Below are 19,816 nucleotides of genomic sequence, written 5' to 3' on the forward strand. Positions count from 1 at the left end.
GCATCAGCAATAGACTATCCCTCAAAACAAGTTTGCGGCCTGCGCATCTTTTGTCCGCTGCTCCCATCTAAGTCAGCACTTTGCGATCGGAAACCTGTCCATAGGTAATCTATTCTTTTTTTCACGGACTTGGTGCTTTGTTTCTGCGAACTTTTGCTGAATATGGCCTGAATCGAGTTTCCGACCAGAGCGTCATGTGAGAGGTCCGTTTCCTTCTATCGCCGTCTCCCAGCTGGCCAAACGCGGCCGTGGATATAGACTTGCGTAGAATGGTAAGATTCAGATTTAAATCCAGACCAGAACCTTAACAAATGTCTGCGATGTCGCCCGTCGGATGGGAACAGCGGCGGCGGGATCCGTACAGCAGGCGGTGGGGCCCGTGCAACAGGAGTTGGGTCTGAACAACAGGGGCGGGGGTCCGTAAAACGTACGGTGGGAGCAATGCAGCATGATAGAGCAGTCTGGTTTGCTCCATGTGAAGCAAAGCGACGCCGGTTGCGCTCCACCCATTGTGCTAGATATGATCACAAACCATTCGCTAAGATGGTCGCAGATCTGCACGTCGTGTGGCTCTTGCGGTTCCTAATTCAGGTAAAAGACTGTGCGCTCTCTCTACATTCTTGTATGGCAGCGCTCTTAATCGTACACGATCCTTGGAAGTTTTTGGGAAGGACAGCAGATGTCTTGGGAGCAGTTGTCTCATCTGTACTGCTCGCTACGCATGATCTGGTCTCCCATGTTTGAGGCTAGCTCCGGAATCTCCTGTTCAGCCTTCGGTCGTAGCTCATTAAAGTGCTCCGTTTTTGGCAGAAGCGCATCCTCCCAGGACTAGCTTCTTCCGGATTAAGGTCAAATGAGCATGCATATCGTTTGAGGTTCGTCATTCTTTCATCACGAGATTTCCAAGTTTAAAGGGTTCACGTCGCGGCATCCCACTCTACGGCGAGCTGGGGCTTGCGAACGCTTGCAAAGTGCTCGAACTCGGGGAGAGCAATCACGTTTAACTTCAGAAACGACGTGTGTGTTGGGAGCTTGTCTAGCGAAACTTTCTCCGCCTCATCCTCAGTTGTGACGATTGCAGTCGGTGGCAAGGTACCTGACACCCAAGGGAAGAAGTTTTTGAGTTGCTTCCCCTTGCGCAATCCGTTTGTTGGCTTCATCTTCCAGCCCTGCTCAGATTTTCCGAAGAGATGAAGCAGGTGGTCAACAGGCGTGACGTTAACTATGTCTGCACCGCTCACATCCACGTTATTCAGCAACGCACTTTCCTGTAAAACTCACGTTCATCCCTGCCGCCAACAATTTGGCTCGTCCGCGTACAACGCACCAGCATACAATATCGCTTGAGATCCTCGTGTCAACGGGCCATCAGCACCCAGTCTCGACCCGTGATCTCACCGTCGATAAAGACATTCTTGTCAGCTGAGTCGGCACAGCAAAAGATGGAATATGCTTTACTAAATCCAACAGCATTTGGTAACACGTTGCAGGGTCCGTGCAGCACATAAAGCGCCACAGGCCTGGTACGGCGAGAGGAAGGGTCGGTACAGTAGACGGCAGATGGCACGGTCGGTATAGCCGACGATGGGGTCCGACCAACAGACGGTGCGGTCCGCACAACAGGCGGCGGGATCCCCACAGCAGACGGTGCGGCCCGTACAGCAGGGGTGGGGTCCGTTCAACAGGAGGCGGGGTCCTTACAGCAGGTGATGGCCCCGAACAACAGGCGGTGAGGTCCTTGCAGCAGGCGGTGGGGTCCGTGCAACAGACGGTGGGTTTCGTAAAGCAGGCAGTGTGGTCCGTACAACAGACGGTGGGGTCAGTGCAAAAGGCGGCGGGATCCGTACAACGTACGGTGGTATCAATACACCACGAAAGAACAGTCTGGTAATATTCGGTCACTTCGGCGGCAAGAGTGTATTTGTTGGTTCGTGCAATTGCACCACCAGTTCGTCCAGCATCGAGGTACCCTGTGCTTTACAAGCTGGGCGGGGTCAGATGAAGAGGGTGGGGGGGGGGGGGGGGGGGGGGTCGGAGCCCAGTCGGGATAGGTCTACCAATCCAACGGTGACATCACCATTATGTGCTGAATGGCACCACAATACGGGTTTTCAATTAGCCTTTTCGAATGTTTCTAAGCCGTTCTTTCCCATAAATTGAGTTCAAGACGTTGGTTAGTGCGTCGCAGAGTCATACCCATGGTTAAAACAGCTGTGGCTGGTCACCAAATGCAGCACCAGTCCGTATTACTGCACCATGCTTCGTATCCAATAATGGCGATTTTTACCAATTTTTGTCATCTTTACCACCCTTCAAATACCGTTTCGGACTTGCTGTACGGACACGGGTTTCTTGAAACCGGCGACGCGTATAAGCAAACTGTCGGCTCGATGGAATGTAAATATTCGGAGGGTAACCAAACATAAGGTGATAGCGGTTGCATTCATTGTTAAGAGGAGCATCAGAAGATTTCCACTCTGGATTAGCCGGGAAGATATATGCAATCTGATCTCGCATGATGTCGGCAGGATCACTTTTCCGAATTGCATTTCAGCGTGTACATGAACTCGAAACTGAAACTTTTCGACAAACGCTCAAGCGGGCGTTCCAAATTTGTATGAGATTTATATGAAATGGCCATCTTGAAGGTCAGTGGGCGCATTTCACAACCCCGCCCTTATTAAAACATAAAGCCCTCTATTATCTGAGCTGCACGCCGCGAACATGCGCAGACTATTGGGTCGATTTTTTTGGCTCTCAACCAATGCTGCGTAAGCTATGCAAAATTATAACACGGTTTGGTTATTTGGATTACAGTCCCTCTGGCCAGCAATGATCAGTTCAGTGCTGCGGGATGAAGGAGACTGGATAATGATGGGACAGGACGTGTGCCAGGCGCACCAATCGCTGAGCATTAGTCCGCGCAGGGACCTGGATGTGGGGAATGCGCTGAGCGCCCGGCGGGGGCTGCCTCTCCACGGGCCTCTCAGCCCACTCGTGGCGGACGCATGCAGCCTGCCACAGACAGGCGGGGCGTCGCCAGGACGCAGGGTGAAACAGGAGAGAGGATAGAAGTGTCGCATATTCTAGTACGGATTGGTTATTCGTATTAGAGCCAATTCGGTCAGAAATCTATCATTTCAGGGCAATGGGATGAAGGGAAATGAATAACGGTGGGGCAAGACTACATGCAGAAATGTTGGCAGCGATTTGAATAACAAAACAAAACGCTTGTTGACGCGGCTTAGTCCTATTCGGCGCAAACGTCGTGTTTCATAAGTGCAATGGACCTCGGATCCCACACGACCCAGCTGGAGACGAACGCTTATCCCCCCCCCCCCCCCCCTCCAAAACTCCAGGCTAAATCCGTCCATGCTCGACTCTGCCCAGGATTTATCTTATACTTCTTCTGTTTCTTGGACTTCAGGACTATTTGTTTCCCGCACTTATCAGATGAGCATATCTTTGCGCTATAAGCCGCCATTTGTTTGCCAAAATCTTAACATGGATGTCTATTCGCATCACCGAAAAGAAAAGCATGTAACGTTAAGGCATGTGTGACAACTTATGCAGAACACTTGTCATGCATATTTTTGCAGGTGTGTTAGGCCAAAGGTAGCGTTGTTTCTCACGCTTTCTCTCAAGTTGCACTTTAGCGTGATATTTTATACTGGTTTGCAGTGTTTTTTCATCGCTCTTTTAGAAACCGCAATCTAGAAGCATATGTCCGCCATTGCGTTCCGTCTTGTGCAATATTAAGACTTACATCCAGCAACGTTTTTAGTGTAGTTAAAAGGCGCACAGAGAGGCCTTTAGAGGCCTTCCCTTCAAACCCGTGCTCCCGCATGGTCTAGTGGCTAGGATACGCGGCTTTCACCCGTGAGGCCCGGGTTCGATTCCCGGTGCGGGAAATAGAGCAGGCGTTTTCAGCGTGCTCCCCAGCACAGGGCGTAGAATTGAGACAGACAACTTAGGCACCATTCATATGATGACAACACTTATCTACTAACGATATGAATTCGCCGAACAACCATTCAACTATGTCCCGAGGGAAAATCTCCGTGTGTGATATTGGATGTCATGGAGGAAGCTGAGTGCGCGCACATAGATAAGAACAAGTTCTAATTGCTTTGCAAAGCTGGCAAATCAATAGATTCTCGTGAGGGGCAGCCGACTTCCCAGCCTGTTTATTGTGTGCAGCACATGATTTAGCTGGGGGGGGTCGGGGGGGGGGGGGGCATTTACATCATTCAGACGCCATTGGTGGACAATGAACTTCTTGGACTACAAAGATGGACAACTTGGAGGCATTTCCGTGAATGCACCTCCTCCTGCTTGTTCATGGGCTAGGATGCAAGGCTCTGACCGGTGAGGCCATTGTTTGAGTCCCGGTGCGGATATGAAGGCTGTGTCTTGTTGGGGCATAGGTCGTAAGTGTTGCCTGCATTTGCCCGAACCAACAAGCTCTTTCATAGGCCGCCGGCACTCTGCCCCTTGCGATGCGATACACTGGTCTGGTAGGCATCTGCCATGTCAGGAAACAATGCTTCACTTGTGACAACTACATTCTAGAAGCAGGTACAATATACTTACAAAGTGGTACGAAGTGCCGCTGCGCCACTACATACCACTATGGCTTTAGCCTTATGTCTTATCCGCTGAAAGCAACCAAGGCAGGGGACTTCAGAAGAAATAGTGGGCTCGTCACTTTGGACCATTGAAACACAATGTTGATACATTGCACATGTTGATAGAATGCAATTTTCATAGATTAAGCATGGCTTCCTGACACCGCAAATTTGGACAATACTAGCAGGTGCGTGCCGGAGTATTAAACTACAAAGGGCAGAGAGACGTCAGCTTGACACAAGCACGCTCCTGCAAATACAGAATACAATTACCATATAAATCACAACAAGACCACGCGTGTTATTTCCGTGATGGTGTGCGCACAGAAAACAGGCACCTTATTTCCCGCACCGGGAATCGAACCCGGGCCTCACGGGTGAGAGCCGTGTATCCTAGCCACTAGACCATGCGGGAGCCGAGTTGTCCAGGATGGCCTATGAAGAGCTCCCTGCACGTCTTTCCACTCCCATAAGGACATCACTTGGATGTAGTCTTGATAATGCGCAAGACGCAATGCAATGACGGACATATTCTTATAAATTGGGGTTTCAAAGGCATCGACGTGTTGCAAGCAACTACAAACCAGTATGACATGTGCAACTAATTTCATGCCAGATTACCAGCTGCGTTAAAATTATAATTGACGTGAGCAGCTGCCCACTGCCTGCGGCACCTGCTCTTTCATTCAGAGAGATGGAACAGATGCGTCATAGTTGAATGCTGTTGTTAAAATGGCAGACTCCACCAGTCTCTCTTGTTTGCTCTTACTGGAAAAATATACGGAAGATCTCAATCACTCAAGACAGTGGGCCCCTACAAACAACACGTTGACCTGCATAACTTTAGGTTATTGACCTTTCCTGACGCTTAAACAGGCCGATGGCTACGCAGAAGGTGGCTACGCAGTCACTGTTCCGAATAAATTCGCCAGAAAAAGCACTAGAAACTGCCTCATAACCCAAACTCCTGATAAATAATGCAGGTCAGTTTTGACCTTGGTCTGACTTTTATTCTTATTCCTAGGTCAATGAAATTTGTGTTATTACAACTTGGGCTGGTATTTTGTACAAGAATTTGTTTCAGATGAGTATGGCTTCCTCCAACATTTCGTTGCTAGATCATTTTCTACAATTACCTGGAAATGCCCTTCGCTGACGGCCTCGGCCTACTTTTGACCTACCATAGGGCAGAGAACTTGCAAGGTAGATATAATTTGTGCGTCAAAAGATCTGTTTTTTTCATTCCCTACAGCTGTACAACATTTCGTGCGGCTACGCCGCATCGTTCGGAAATCATTTTGGAAAACCTCCGGGTGGAGTCAAATTAACCCATACCTGAACGCGTACTAAGGCATAAGAACATGGGAAGCTTATTTGTCAGGTGCATTTTCTCAGTTGTGTAGGGCCAAATACTACCTTGTCTCTGTCACTGCTGTCTCAAGTTGTACGTTGGTTGCACATTAGTGTGTGTCATCGAGGGGGTGAATCTCTTGCAACCAACTGAGACAAAGTTCTTCCTTGGCACACGGATTAATGATGAGCTTTCAGGTCTTTCGCACCGCATCACTGTTGATATTCGTGACGCAAGAGCAGTTATTCCTTGATACACCAAAAACGTCGTGTTCGATACTAGCGCCACCTATTTTACGCACTGGTATCATCCTCCAACAAGCCTCAAACTTCCCGCTTTCCACACTACTGGTACCTGGTGGATTAGGTATGAAATGTATGTTATGAAGAGCGGCGCAAAACATTACCAAACAGCTTTAAGCTGGCTTTTTATTAAAGACCATTACATTTTTGTAAAACCCAGAGCTGTGCAGTTATGAGAATGCTCCAATAGATCGGGGTAGGTCTTAAGTTTGCGATTGCTACTGCATGATAGTCATGTTGATTTGCAATTAATGTGCTTGTTTTGTGGGCGTTATGGGCTTACTAGTTTAGTTTTCCGGTAATAGAAAGTTCCTTCGATCAATTACTTGCATAAACATGCCCAAGGCTACACGGTCGCGCACAAAACATTTTTTGTGGCAGGCCACCCGGCCCACTGTCACACCACCAACCGCTGACTACAGGAAGGCTATGAGCTACATCAGGCTGTTGAGCGAATCGAAGAGGAATCTCACTAGCGATATCCTCAAGACCACGCCGGGAGAAATCAGGGAACTGTGGACCAATGTGGCGATCCCTGTTCATGATAAGGGACAAAATTGATGAAGAGGGATTGCTTTCATCTCAACAGAGCTATCAGCAAGAAATCAAAGGAAGACAGAGAGTAACACAGCAACGCCGCCACCACGAAATTCAACAAGCTTGTCGATGTCGTGAAATTCAAGTGCATACCTCAGCGCAGCTTTCCATGCCCACTTGTCTGCACAGTGTATCAAGAGGACGTTACCTTCTGCTGCTGAGCCTGAGTCGCCTTCCCCGCCGACTGCAGAGCTCGCGCCGCCTGCTGAGCCAGCGCTGGCTGCTGGTGCTGAATTCAAACCTGCTCCTGAACCAAGTGGTCTCAGCGCTGGCGACTCGGCAGAGCACAGACTCCTACACGTTTCCGTATATAGTAAACGGTGGCGACGACGCCGATTGTTCTTTCGTGTTGAAACCGCTGTCACTGTAGATCGTAAGGAAAACGATATGACTAACACCGCTTTGGCGGTTGGCAGCTACGGTGGCTCTAACTGGGCCGCTGCTGCTATCAGTAATGCCTTCTTACAAGACAGCAGAGACGGACTGGCTATTTGAAATCAAATATCATAGATCCTAAGAAGATATGCTGCGCAATAGACAAAGCGAGAAAGGAGACGGCTCGTCAAAATGCTGAAGCAATCCATGAGTCAGGTTTGACCATCCTCTTCTCCGACGGCCGAAGGCAGGCGAAAGCAGGAGCTAAATCAATCACGCGTAGCCAAGCGAATCCCGCCGAGACATACGTGGTTGTCATTGCTGGGCCAAGCAGTCGCTACATGACTCATTTTACGTTCGAGTCCGGCCTCGCCCTGCACTTGCTCAGCGATCTACACTCCGTGAGCACGCAGTGCGACGCTCACATCAATGTGCTCGGCTGCGATGGCACGGCCGTCAACGCCGAGACGATAGGCGCCGTGTTCCGGCTGTTTGAGCTGGCCACCGAGCCACCCGTACACTGTTTCATCTGCCAGCTGCGTGGCAACGAGCTGAACCTCCTCCATCTGCTTCTGAGATTGGACGGCACGCCCAAGGGATCGATTTTGTTTGCCCATCGGCACGACCTGCGCCGGAGAGGTCGGGGAGAGGAACGTTGCGGCATTCATGCCTATACCGAGACACGTGCCAAACCTGCCGGTCGACCTCATTCAGCAGCTGAGCACCAACTAGCAGCTGCTCTACTTTCTGGTCTCCGGTACTCAAAACGGCTCTGTCCGAGACGTGGCTGCCCAGCGGCGAATCGGACCATTGAACCATGTCAGGTAAATATGAAAACGCATTTTCTTCGAAGTTATAACAATGCGTGTTTAAACGTTATCATGTATCAATTGATACTTAATGTGCTTCCTGTTAGGCACTCACTTATTATCTTACAATGTGTCATAGTATTTCGTATTATTTGCTTGTTGGTTCATGTTTACTTGTGTATTTGTTGATATCCATTCTCTCACATTTAAGGACTCTGGATATATGCATGATTACATGCACTTTAGAGGCGTAATAATTTGTGTACGATATAATGCTCAGTTCGCAACAAATTGTTCTAATATATGTGCTTTTGTGTGCTTAATGTGCTTTTGCTTTCGAATGGTTGACACTGGCCACTCGCCTGCTCCTAGTTTACATCTCTATCGAAACCTCCAGCAGCGCTCTCAAGGGCCTCGTCCAGTGCGCGGTTGGCCACTACGTGCCGGTGTGGTCCGCCATCCGGCAGAACAGCAGATGCGACTGTGGCTTATGCAGCTTGTTCCGGAGCATCGTGCTATTCCGCAGGCTGCCGCAGCGCACATAGGCCAGGGTGCAGCCAGTCCTCAAGCATAGCGGGTGCTAGGTCCGTCCGGAAAGCTGCTGCTGGACATGGTGTAGGATGAGAACCGCATGGTCCGCGAACAGGTGGTTGCGATCGTCGCGCAGCTCGTGAGCAGCGAATCAAGGGTCTTCTTCAGCCCAGGGTCTTCACCATCCCAGCGATAAACTTCTGGACCGTGAGGTACAACAGCATGACCCCTGGCATGGACCAGTCACACAGACCCCACCGTAAAACCCAGCGACTGTGAGCTGCGGAACAAAGTGGCAACTCTACTGGCAATCTGGCCATATCTGGTTCACACAAGGAGTGCGACCAGCGCCGCACTGCCGAGGACGTCTGGGGCTGGAGCTGGAGATTGAGCAATATGTGGAGCACAGTTGCAGAGATATTTCTGCTAAGGTGGAATCTCCGCCAACATGCCTTCTGGGTCACCAGTCTGTGAACAGCTGCTGTTTGGGACGGCGCATCGAAAACGCAGGCTCGGCAAGGAGCAAGATGTGTGTAGGGTCACCCTACCTTCCCCCCTCTCCCTACGCCCATTGTACAGACCGCAGAACTTGCTATATGTATTAGGTTGTACACCAGATAGCATATTCTGAGCCATATGCTATGCATGGTTTTGCTTGCATCACTTGTGCTGTCTTAGAGAAGTGAAAGTCTGCAGCAATACCAACCGACATACTCGTACGAGTCCATACTCAACAGTACATAAATGTTCCGCCATAGGGCAATCGATCGGGCATTGTTTGATCCGCACATTAGGCATTAGACCGGGGCATTCTCGCACGACGGTTTAAGGAGTGCTCGGTGACATCGTTTCCAAACGCACAAACATTTTGTATCGCTTACCGCCCACGGCCTGGTGTTGCCTTCGGCAGCGAGCGGCACTCAGCATCTGGTGACTGCAATACCGGGCGTCGCTTTATGGCGATATTTCTATCGGCTCGGGCGTCACGAATTTGAGTTTTTGGGAAGAACTTTGGCAATGCTGTGTACTTTTGGACTCCTGCGCCAAACAGTTTATTTCTCTCACTTGGTTTTGCTGCTGATGATGCACCCTATTGCACACGTGCTGGTTTGTAGTCGTTTCCATCACGTTGTTCTTTTCGAAACCGCAGTTTAGAAGAAATGTCCGCCATTGCATTACGTCATGCGCATTATCAAGACTGTCACCAAGTGATGTCCTTATGGGAGTGGAAAGACGTGCAGGGAGTTCTTCATGGGCCATCAGGAACAACTCGCCTCCCGCATGGTCTAGTGGCTAGGATACACGGCTCTCACCCAGGAGGCCCGGGTTCGATTCCCGGTGCGAGAAGTAAGGTGCTCGTTTTTTGCGCACACACCAGCATGGAAATGAAACGCGTGGTGTTGTGATTCATATGGTAATTAATTGCATTCTGTATTTGCAGGAACGTACTTGTGTCAAACTGACGTCACTCTGCCCTTTGCAGTTTAATACTCTGACACATTAGGCACCTGGTATTGTTTTCCAGATCTTCCGTGTCAGGAAGCCGTGCTAAATCTACGTAAATTGCATTCCAGAAACACGTGCAATATATCAACAGGGTCATCAGGATATCAAACACGTGCAATATATCAACAGGGTGTTACAATAATCGATTGCGAAGAGCCCACCCTTTGCTACTGAAGTCCTCTGCCTTGGTTGTTTGCAGCGGATAACACATAAGGCCAAACCCATTGAGGTATGTAGCGGCACAGTGGCACTTCGTGCTATTTTTTAAGCATATTGTACCTGCTTCTAGAATGTAATTGTCACAAGTGAAGCATGGTTTCCTGACATGGCAGATGCCTACCATACCAATGTATCGTATTACAAGGGGCAGAGAGCCGCCGGCGTAAAAGAAAGATCTTGTTAGTTCGGGCAAATGCAGGCAACATTTAAGACCTATGCCCCAACAAGACACAGCCTTCATATCCGCACCGGGACTCAAACAATGGCCTCACCGGTCAGAGCCTTGTATCCTAGCCCATGAACAAGCAGGAGCCCACACTCTCTCTACTAAAGTGCACGCTGAAAACAGTTGGCCCATTTCTCACGCCGGGAATCGCACCCGGGCATCATGATTGAGAGCGGTGTATCCTAGAAACTTTGCCATGCGCGAGCACGAAATTTTAAAGGAAGGCCTCTGAAGTCTACCCTGTGCGCCTTTCAACTCCACTAAAACCGTTGCTGGATATCAGTCTTAATATTGCACGAGACTGATCTCAATGGCGGACGCATGCTTCTGGATTGCGATTTATAAGAGACCGATGAAAAAACACTGCAAACTAGTATAAAGTATGACAGTAAGGTGCAACTTGAGACAAGAGCGTGAGAAAGAACATTACTTTGGCCTTACACACTTGCGAAAAGATGCATGTCAAATGTTCTGCATAAGTTGTCACAGATGCCTTAACGCTACATGCTTTTCTTCTCCCTGATACGAACGGACATTCATGTTAAGCTTTTGGTTATCAAGTGATGGCGTATAGCGCAAAGAAGTGCTTATCTGATGAGTGCTCGCAACAAAAAGTCCTGAAGTCCCAGAAGAAGAAACATGATGTAGGTCTTGGATAGAGTCGACATATTTTGATTTGGAAAAGAAAAGTCGCGCGCCAAACGTGGTCAATCGCTGTGCAGGCTTTCAGCGTCCTCAAAACGACTGTCCCACTCTTGTAGCATGATCTAAAAACACACTCTGGCGAAACCTCACGACAAATTAAGTCTAATAATATTATTGGGTAGTGTCTGGAACTACCGTTTTTAGATTTTGAATGCCCGCACCGCCTCGCACCCAAATTTGAAGAGCACGAGAGGGAGAGACACCCCGACCGTGCGACTGGTGCACACCCCTGCCCCACTGTTTTTCATTCCCCTCCATCCCATTGCCCTCAAATAATAGATTTCTGGCCTAAATGGCTCCAATCCGAATAACCAAACCGTACTAGAATATGCGACACTTCCATCCTCTTTCCTATTTCACCCTGCGTCGTGGCGACGCCCCGCCTGTCTGTGGCAGGCTGCACGCGTCCGCTACGACTGGGATCCCTGCGCGCGCTAATGCTCAGCGATTGGTGCGCGTGGCACATGTCTTGGCCAATCATTATCCAGTCTCCTTCATCCCGCAGCACTGAACTGATCATTGCTGGCTAGAGGGACTGTATTCAAAATAACCAAACCGTGTTAGAATTTTGTATAGCTTACGCAACATTGGTTGAGAGCCAATAGCAATCGACCCAACAGTCTGCGCATGTTTGCGGGCGTGCAGCTTAGATACTAGAGGGTTTTAGATCTTAGGAAGGGAAGGGTTGTGAAATGCACCCATTGATCTTCAAGGTGGTCATTTCATTTCAATATCATACAAGTTTGGAACACCCGCTTTAGCGTTTGTTGGAATGTTTGAGTTTCGCGTTCATGCGTATGCTGAAAGTGATTCGGAAAAGTAATCCTTCCGGCATGATGCGAGATCAGATTGCATACATCTTCCCGGGTAATCCGGATCGCAAAACTTCTGATGCCCCTCTTAACTCTGAAGGCAGCTGCTGTCGCCTTTTGTTTGGCCACACTCTCGAATATTTCCATTCCATCTAGCTGACAGTTTGCATACACGCGTCACCGTTTTCAAGAAACCCGTGTCAGTACAAAAGTCGCCATTATTGAATACGAAGCATGCTACAGTGATACCCACTGCTGTTGCACTAAGTGATGAGCCACAGCTGTTTTAACCATGTGTATGACTCTGCGACGCACAAACCAGCATATTGAACTCACTTTATGGGAAAGAACGGCTTAGAAGCACTAGAAAAGGCTTATTGAAAACCTTCATTGTAATGCGATTCAGCACATAAATCCCCTGGGGCATTCCCATGGTCACGTGGCCGTGGGATTGGTAGACCTGGCCCGACTAGGCTTCGAACCCCCTCTGTCCCCATCCAGCTTGTAAAGTTCAGAGTGCCTCGATGCTGGACACAGTGGTGGAGGAATAGCACGAACCAACATCAACACTCTTGCCACCGACGTGACCGAGCATTACCAGGCTGCTCTTTTGTGCCGTATTGCTCCCACCGTACGTTGTACGGACCCCGCCCCTGCTGTACAGACCCACCTCTCGTTGCACGGACCCCAGCGCCTGCTGTGCGGATCCCGCCGCCGCTGTTACGATACGGTGGGCGACATTGCGGAAGTTTGTTACGCTTCTTAGTTATGAAACTAACAGTTACATAACTAAGAAGCGTAACTAACAGTTACATAACTAAGAACTAAGAAACAGCTGCTCCATTTCCTGCCCTGGGAATCGAACCCAGGCCTCAAGGGGTAGAACCGTGTATTCTAGCCACTAGACCATGCGGGAGTATGGATGTCATCGGGAATGGCTAAGGCTAAGCAGGAGGACGAGCGTTCAAGGCAAGACCTCTGGAGGTCTTCCTTTGTGTCTTGCCCTCCATGCAATGCAATGTTTCACATTTGTAGATAATAAAGCAAACGTAAGAAAGTATACTTTTAAGTAAATAAGACACCTCCAGACCACACAATGTATCTGCCTAGTATGAGCATCTGGACATCTGAACTGGAGCAGAACCGATAGAGGGACAGGTCCATTGGTGTGTCAGGGCGGGACCCGAATCCATCGTGGCTCACCTTCTTGGACATAAGTCCTGGATAGAGACGGATATTTTGAGTTGGGAAAGAGAGTGCACATTCCAAACGTCGTCAGTCGCTACACAGGCTTTCAGTGTCCTCAAAAGGACTGTCTCTGTCTAGGAGCATATTCTAAAAACACTGGCGAAACCTCATGACCAGTTAAGTCTAGTGATAGCACTGGGTAGTGCCTGGACCTACCATGTGTATATTTTGAATACCCGTACCCGCCTCGCACTCAAATTTGGAAAGCACAAGGGGTAGGCCGACTTCGACCGGGTAACCGGCGCACACCCCGCAGAGGAGTCCCTGCATGGGGTAAGGCTCGGCGGTTGGCTCCCAGGCGCATGTAGTCCTGCCCCACTGTTATCAATACGGCTTAATCCCATTCCCTTGAAATGATCATATCTGGTCGAAAGGGCCCTACTCTAAATAACCAAACTGTGCTAGAATATCCGACACTTCCATCCTCTTTCTTGTTCCACCCACCGTCCTGGCGACGCCCCGCCTGTCTGTGGCAGGCTGCATGCGTCCGCCACGAGTGGGCTGAGAGGTCCGTTGAGAGGCAGCCCCGACCGGATGCTCAGCGCATGCCCCACAGAGGGGTCCCTGCGCGGGCTTCTGCTCGGTGGGTGGTCTGTTTCACACATGTCCTGTTCCACCAATCATATCCATTCTCCTCCATCCCGGTTTATATGCGATTGGGTAGAAATCCAACTCCATTACGTTGACAGGAATTTGGATCAAATCCGGAAATAAACCACTTTTTGTTTTATTCAAGTCAAGAGTCCCCCCGCCCGGCCCCCTAGCCTTTTTCGTGAAGATGCATCCATCTGGTGAAGAAGTAACGACCATGACACGTGACGGGTTTGCCATCAGGTTACTCAAGCGTCAGATCTGACATTCCGGGCGCGTTTCCCCCGGCCACCTGTCTTCAGGGCCGGGCTCTCAGATATACCAGTCGGAGAGTCTCTTGCACCGTTGAGGTGCAAGAGACGCTAGACTAGGGCTAGACTAGGGCTAGAGCCCGGAGGACAATGCGTGCCTCTATTTTGGTCACACACCAACAACAACGAACACTGCTTCGTGTCGGCCTCAGCCCCGGTGGGCCATTTCCCAAGCAAGGGAAGACTGGGATCCAATTTGCGTTGGTCAAGCGAGTTGCAGTGGTCGGGAGTGGGTGCCCTGAAACAAGGAGGCCTCTGTGTCGGTCAGGAGCCCGCAGTGCCTGACAGAGGGCCCTGACTCGGTGACTGACTGACTTAAAATCGTGCTGGCTTGCCGCTGACTTGCTAATGCTGACTTTAAGGGAATATTGCATATTTGAAGATATCGAAGCAGGCATCAGATATGATGCTATGAGCTCACGTATAGCGATTGGTTCGTTTTGAGTGAAAAAGACTACAATACAAGACAAAGTTTCTCAATTTATTAAACTGCCACCCTAGCACTCATATGTAGTACTTCAACTCGCTCAAAGATGGCAGTAGTGGTGCTGGAAGCGCCAGCTGAGCAAAATAGAACGTTATGTGCTGGTGTTTCGCCACTGTCTCGTGGTGCTCTTACACATTAATCCGTAAGTTTAAAAAGTCAACTGATATTCACATGTTCCGTTATCGTGCCATTTCTAAATTTTTCAATTGCAAGCCGCTTTTCCGTAGTAACTAGCGACCAAGTCCAGCATCTTATATTACGCGGCACAAAAGCCGATTTGCGACTGAAACTTGCATGGCTCGCTTATTGTTGAATGCGAGCCAATTGACGTGCACCAGAACTGGCAATCGTGCCCACGGATGCCAGATTGAATAGCTGGTAAAAGTGTTCTTATGGGCCTTAAACGATTTGAGGCCTATGGGGTGGCAGAAGGAAATTATATTTTACAGGGGGTGTTTCACATTTGCATGGGATCTCCAACTGAAGGAGCCATCTTAAAGATCTTTCGGTGCAATTCACAGCCCCGTCCTCCTTAAGAACTAACCCTGCCTAGTTTCCGGGCTGCACACCCGTGAACATGAGTTTTTTGTGGGAGAGTAATTTAATGTCATCTTGGCATTGATAGTGTCATAATAACGCCATTCAAATTTTGCCACCTCATAAGCAATGCGTAAATCAAAGTTTATAAGAAATATAATGGTCCAGTCGTTTATATCTGGCGTTCATGAGCACGACTTCCAGGTACAGCAATCACAAATTGCCTCTGAACGTTGTGCAAGGTACGTTGACGTAATCAAACAAGGCCGTACTGAGAAACACATATACCAAACAAAAAAATCGTGTTGTATGGAGCAATCTTTATAAGCGAGTTTGTTTCATCAAATCTGATGCTTGCTTCAATATATTTAATTGTGGAACATTAACTTTGAAGAAAGTGCTATACATTTGTATGGGGCTTTGAACTGGCCTGGCCATTTTGAAGATCATTCTGTGTAGTTCACAGCTCCGCCGTTCTAAGGACCTAAACCTATCTAGTTTCTGAGCTATACGACCGCAAAGATGTGCAGAATATTTCGGAGGGACTATTTCGAGGTCATCCAGGCATCCATGACGCCATAATAACGTCATTCAAATTCTGCCATTCTATTAGCTATGCGGCGATCAAAGCCAAGGAAAATATAAGTTGTCGAGTTGCTCACATCTGGCGTTCGTGAGCACGTTTTCAAGACATAACGGCCGTCGATAGGGAAACAAGCAATGTTATGCAAGGTACGATGACGTAATTAAGAATGACATCTTGACGGTCATATTCACTTAACAGCGAAATTGTATCACCTAAATCAGCTTTGTTCACTGAGAAATGTGCATATAGTTATAAGTGAGCTTAGTTCAATATACTTCATGTTTGTTTCGATGTATTCAAATTAGGAACATTGCCTTTAAAAACGGCACGGCTGTGACCTGCACCAAATGATTTTCAAAATGGCTGCTTCAGTTCAAACTCCTATACAAATGTGGAACACTCTCTTTAAGGGTCTGCAATGCTTTACTGAACCCACCGTTTCTAATGCATCTAAGCGATAAAGGAAACGCTGGGCCAAGAAAGTGCAGCTAGTGTCTGAACTGTTTGTGTTGTGGATCCTAAGCACATCACTATCTATATAATGATCTTCGTTTATCTTCATTATAATCGTCACATCGGTTTTAAAAGGTAAGCATTTTTCAGCACCAGAACAAGTTTGGAACCCATCATACATTCATAGGCTTAATTTAACACCAGGGACAAAAATATAAGTAGCCAAAATCCAGAGAGAGACCATCATTTGAGGGTAGGTGAGTTTAACTTTTTGGCTCCATTTTGGCCATGCTTCCAAATGCGATTGCTCTGGCTACGCACATGGGGTTAAAGATGTGTGGTTAGTGTAGTTTATATATATATATATATATATATATGTGTGTATAGTTTTTAGTTTGTATAGATAAGTTTTTAATACCTGTCTCCTCATGGCGACTTCTAAAACCCTGGCCCCCCAATCATTTTCACAATGACACAATCATTTTGAAAAATCGACACCCGTGTTTGCACACATATGCCAGGGGCTGCTCTTTCGCCGAGTTCCAAGCCAAATAATGGATGCGGGAGGCAAACCAATTGATGTAAATCACAGTTCTCTTTAATGAATGCGCACGATGACAAATCCTAAATCTAATCCTGGCTAGGCACACTCCGTTTAAAGCTTTCATGTATATCATCAGGTTTGTCGCTAAATCTTACACAACCATAGGCGGATCCTGGGGTGGGGCCACGGGGCCATGCCCCTTCCCAAAACTCTAAGAGTTTGTTTTGCCCCCCCCCCCCGAAAAACATTCCCAGGACTTCATAAAAGTTTCGCCTTCTTACCGTCTATTTTAACTTTCATGGTGTGGTATCGAACATTTATTTCCGTTTCGGGGAAAAAACCTCATGAAGAAAAGTTGGCAGTGATTTGAATAACAAAACAAAACGCATGTTGACGTGGCTTAGTCACGCCCGGCGCAATCATCGTGCTTGATGAGTGCACTGGACCTCGGATCCCACACCAGCCAGCTGGTGAGGAAAGGTTGCCCCCCCCCAAAAAAAAACTCCATGCTAGATCCGCTCCCGTACACAATCGGCTCGCTGGTCACATACATCTGACGCTAACAAATTGTTCGTTATCGGCACGAAGACAGGCCTGATGTTCCTGCCTATCTGTTGCCAATACGTCTTCGTGTGTACGTCTTCACTCGTGGCAAATTATTTTCAGTGCAATACCTTTCTTACCACGGTTTAGACAGTGCAGTGCCTTTCCTCCCGCCATTTACACACGATGCAAACTTCACTTGTAGCTCATCCTGCAACGCTCTGCCGTTATCCTTTCACCTGTTTTCAGCAGTGACAACGATACTTCCATTTTTGGCCACCAGGCGTCCGGACGTGACCATGGAGTGACGTGACCGTGACTACGGCTACCCTGCAATACTTTCAGACGCCGCCGCCAGAGGAGCGCGCGTTCGGAGGACGGTCCTTGGACCGCGCGCTGTCGGGACGCGCGGTGATAGTGTGGGCCGCGTCAGAGGAGTGGCCGGGCATGCTGACAGTCCGAGGAGGATGGTCCGAGTTTGGCGCATATGGGGCAGAAGAGGCTGATGTAACTACACATGGGAGAGGAGCCGGCCTGCTGGAGCCGGAGGGGATCGGAGCAGCTGGCTGCCGCTGATAGGGGCGGTCCAGCGCTACCACACGCGAACCGCGACGCGGCCGCACTGGTGCTGCCGTACTGGCGTTCGGGCATGATGCTGATGGGATACAGCTTTAGTCTGCTTACCCGTTGGCCGTGGCCCGAGGTAGACGGCAGAGCAGCTTCCGTGAACGTCTTCTGGGATCTGGTGACCGCGCGGGCCGACTGCGACTTGGTGGCCGCGCGTGTCTGTCGCGGCTTGGTGGCCGCGTGGGTCTGCTGCGACCCGTTTTTTTTTTTTACCTTTACATTTTGGTTTTAAACGTTCTTTATGTGTACCATTCTGAATTTAGTTCCGCACAACAAACCTGATGATTCTTTAGATAAAACATTGCAGTCAATTATTTCATGTCAACAGTCAACAGTCAGCGGTCAACAAAAAATCATTTCATGGTTTGCCAACAGAAATGAACACTCGATTGGTGTGAAAACAAAACAAGAATAAAACCAAAAGTTCAAACAAGCATAAGATATATATATATATATAGCTTATATATATATATATATATATATATATATACATAGCATACTAGCATAAGGAAATATATATATATATATATATATATATATATATATATATATACATATGCATATGTATGTATATATGTAGGTACACACAGTCACGTATGTCTAACCGGTCTTGTCAAGACTGGACTGGAGGCCAGTGACCCGGTCTGGGTCAGCCACCGCTCATGATGACACCGCCCACGCTTTTCACACAGTATGATCCAGCGGGGCCACCGCAAAGGATCCCTGTCAAACCTCACCCCCACCAAACTCTCCTTGGTTTCCATCAAACTCCCCCTAGTAAAAGTTACTGTGCTTTCTTCTAGGCCTAGACTGTAGAAATCTCAGCTTTTTAGAGAAAAAAACTTAGACCATCTTTCGGAAGCATGGTTCGGTTGCCCTCTTCCCCTGGATCCGACCTTGATTTCGTCTCGCAGGAAGCGCCAGGCGTAAAGCACCACGCGAAACACGAGAATGGCGATCTAGGGTCAGACGAAAGTGATTGCAGCGTTTTGCAAAGTTATCTATAGAAACATTTCTGTCCACAAATCTCTCTAGAACACTGGCCTGTCCTAGTTGCCGTCACGATCCTGTTTGACCACATACCGTGGGTGACGTCACGAGAGAGAAAGGTCACGGGTCCCTACTAATCCGTCACCAAAAACAGGCTGAGGAACTAAATGACCACCGCACCAAATTGGATACATCCGCATCAAAACATACAATTCACCGATTGAATGTTTTTCACTAATATGGTTGCTTTTAACGCCGTTTCAATGAACTCTCTAACCATAATGCGTACTTAATTCACCACATATTCGAGACAAGTGTCCAGAAACACTATTATCCACCAGCTGGGCTGAGGTTCCACCAGATGGGTGAAATAATCACCAAGATGCAGTAGGAAATCAAAAATTTGCAGCAGAATCGAAAATATTAAGCCCACCAGCAAAAATGGCAATATTTTAAGCCAAACTGGACATCAACTTGTGAATGTTTCGGGACACGTCTACCAATAATCACATTGGATGTGCATTCTGAGAGCGAGTCGCTAACTAGCATTGAGTTTCGGGCATGCCTAAACATCCAGGAGGGCAGCCAGCTGGTAGTGGTGGGGACATATTCTCCCGCTAGGCCCTGAGTGGCCTTCGGAACCATCGGCACAGACTTTCAAGGGCCAGATTGGAGGCCCCTGAAGTGCTGGCCGGGGTACGACCCCGGGGTGAAGGTCTAGGCCCTCAAAGGTCAGCCAAAGGGACTCGTTGCGCCTGTCGGTGCTCCCGTGATGACGAAGGCTTCTACGTAGGTCCGAGACTGTCGAAGCTGAGCAGTTGGCTCTGAGAAGGCTTAG

General features: G+C 48.5%; 1 protein-coding gene and 2 non-coding genes across 3 annotated transcripts in view; 2 read left to right on the forward strand and 1 right to left on the reverse strand.

Annotated features, from left to right (window-relative positions):
* The first annotated feature begins 3,839 nt into the window (after window positions 1-3,839).
* TRNAE-UUC (transfer RNA glutamic acid (anticodon UUC)) lies at window positions 3,840-3,911 on the forward strand. Its single transcript has one exon. It is a non-coding gene; the product is annotated as a tRNA-Glu (tRNA).
* Window positions 3,912-4,971: 1,060 nt separating this feature from the next.
* On the reverse strand, window positions 4,972-5,043 carry TRNAE-CUC (transfer RNA glutamic acid (anticodon CUC)). Its single transcript has one exon. It is a non-coding gene; the product is annotated as a tRNA-Glu (tRNA).
* A 12,835-nt stretch (window positions 5,044-17,878) lies between these two features.
* The window catches only part of LOC119095788 (lactosylceramide 4-alpha-galactosyltransferase-like), a 37,148-nt gene continuing 35,210 nt past the window's right edge, over window positions 17,879-19,816 (forward strand). The window contains exon 1 of the mRNA XM_037218644.1: window positions 17,879-18,168. Within this exon, the coding sequence (XP_037074539.1) occupies window positions 17,879-18,168 (290 nt within the window). The remainder of the gene's footprint in view (window positions 18,169-19,816) is intronic.

Source organism: Pollicipes pollicipes, unplaced genomic scaffold (genome assembly GCF_011947565.3).
Source record: "Pollicipes pollicipes isolate AB1234 unplaced genomic scaffold, Ppol_2.1 Scaffold_4219;HRSCAF=4965_pilon_pilon_pilon, whole genome shotgun sequence".
In the NCBI taxonomy this organism is placed as follows: domain Eukaryota; kingdom Metazoa; phylum Arthropoda; class Thecostraca; order Pollicipedomorpha; family Pollicipedidae; genus Pollicipes; species Pollicipes pollicipes.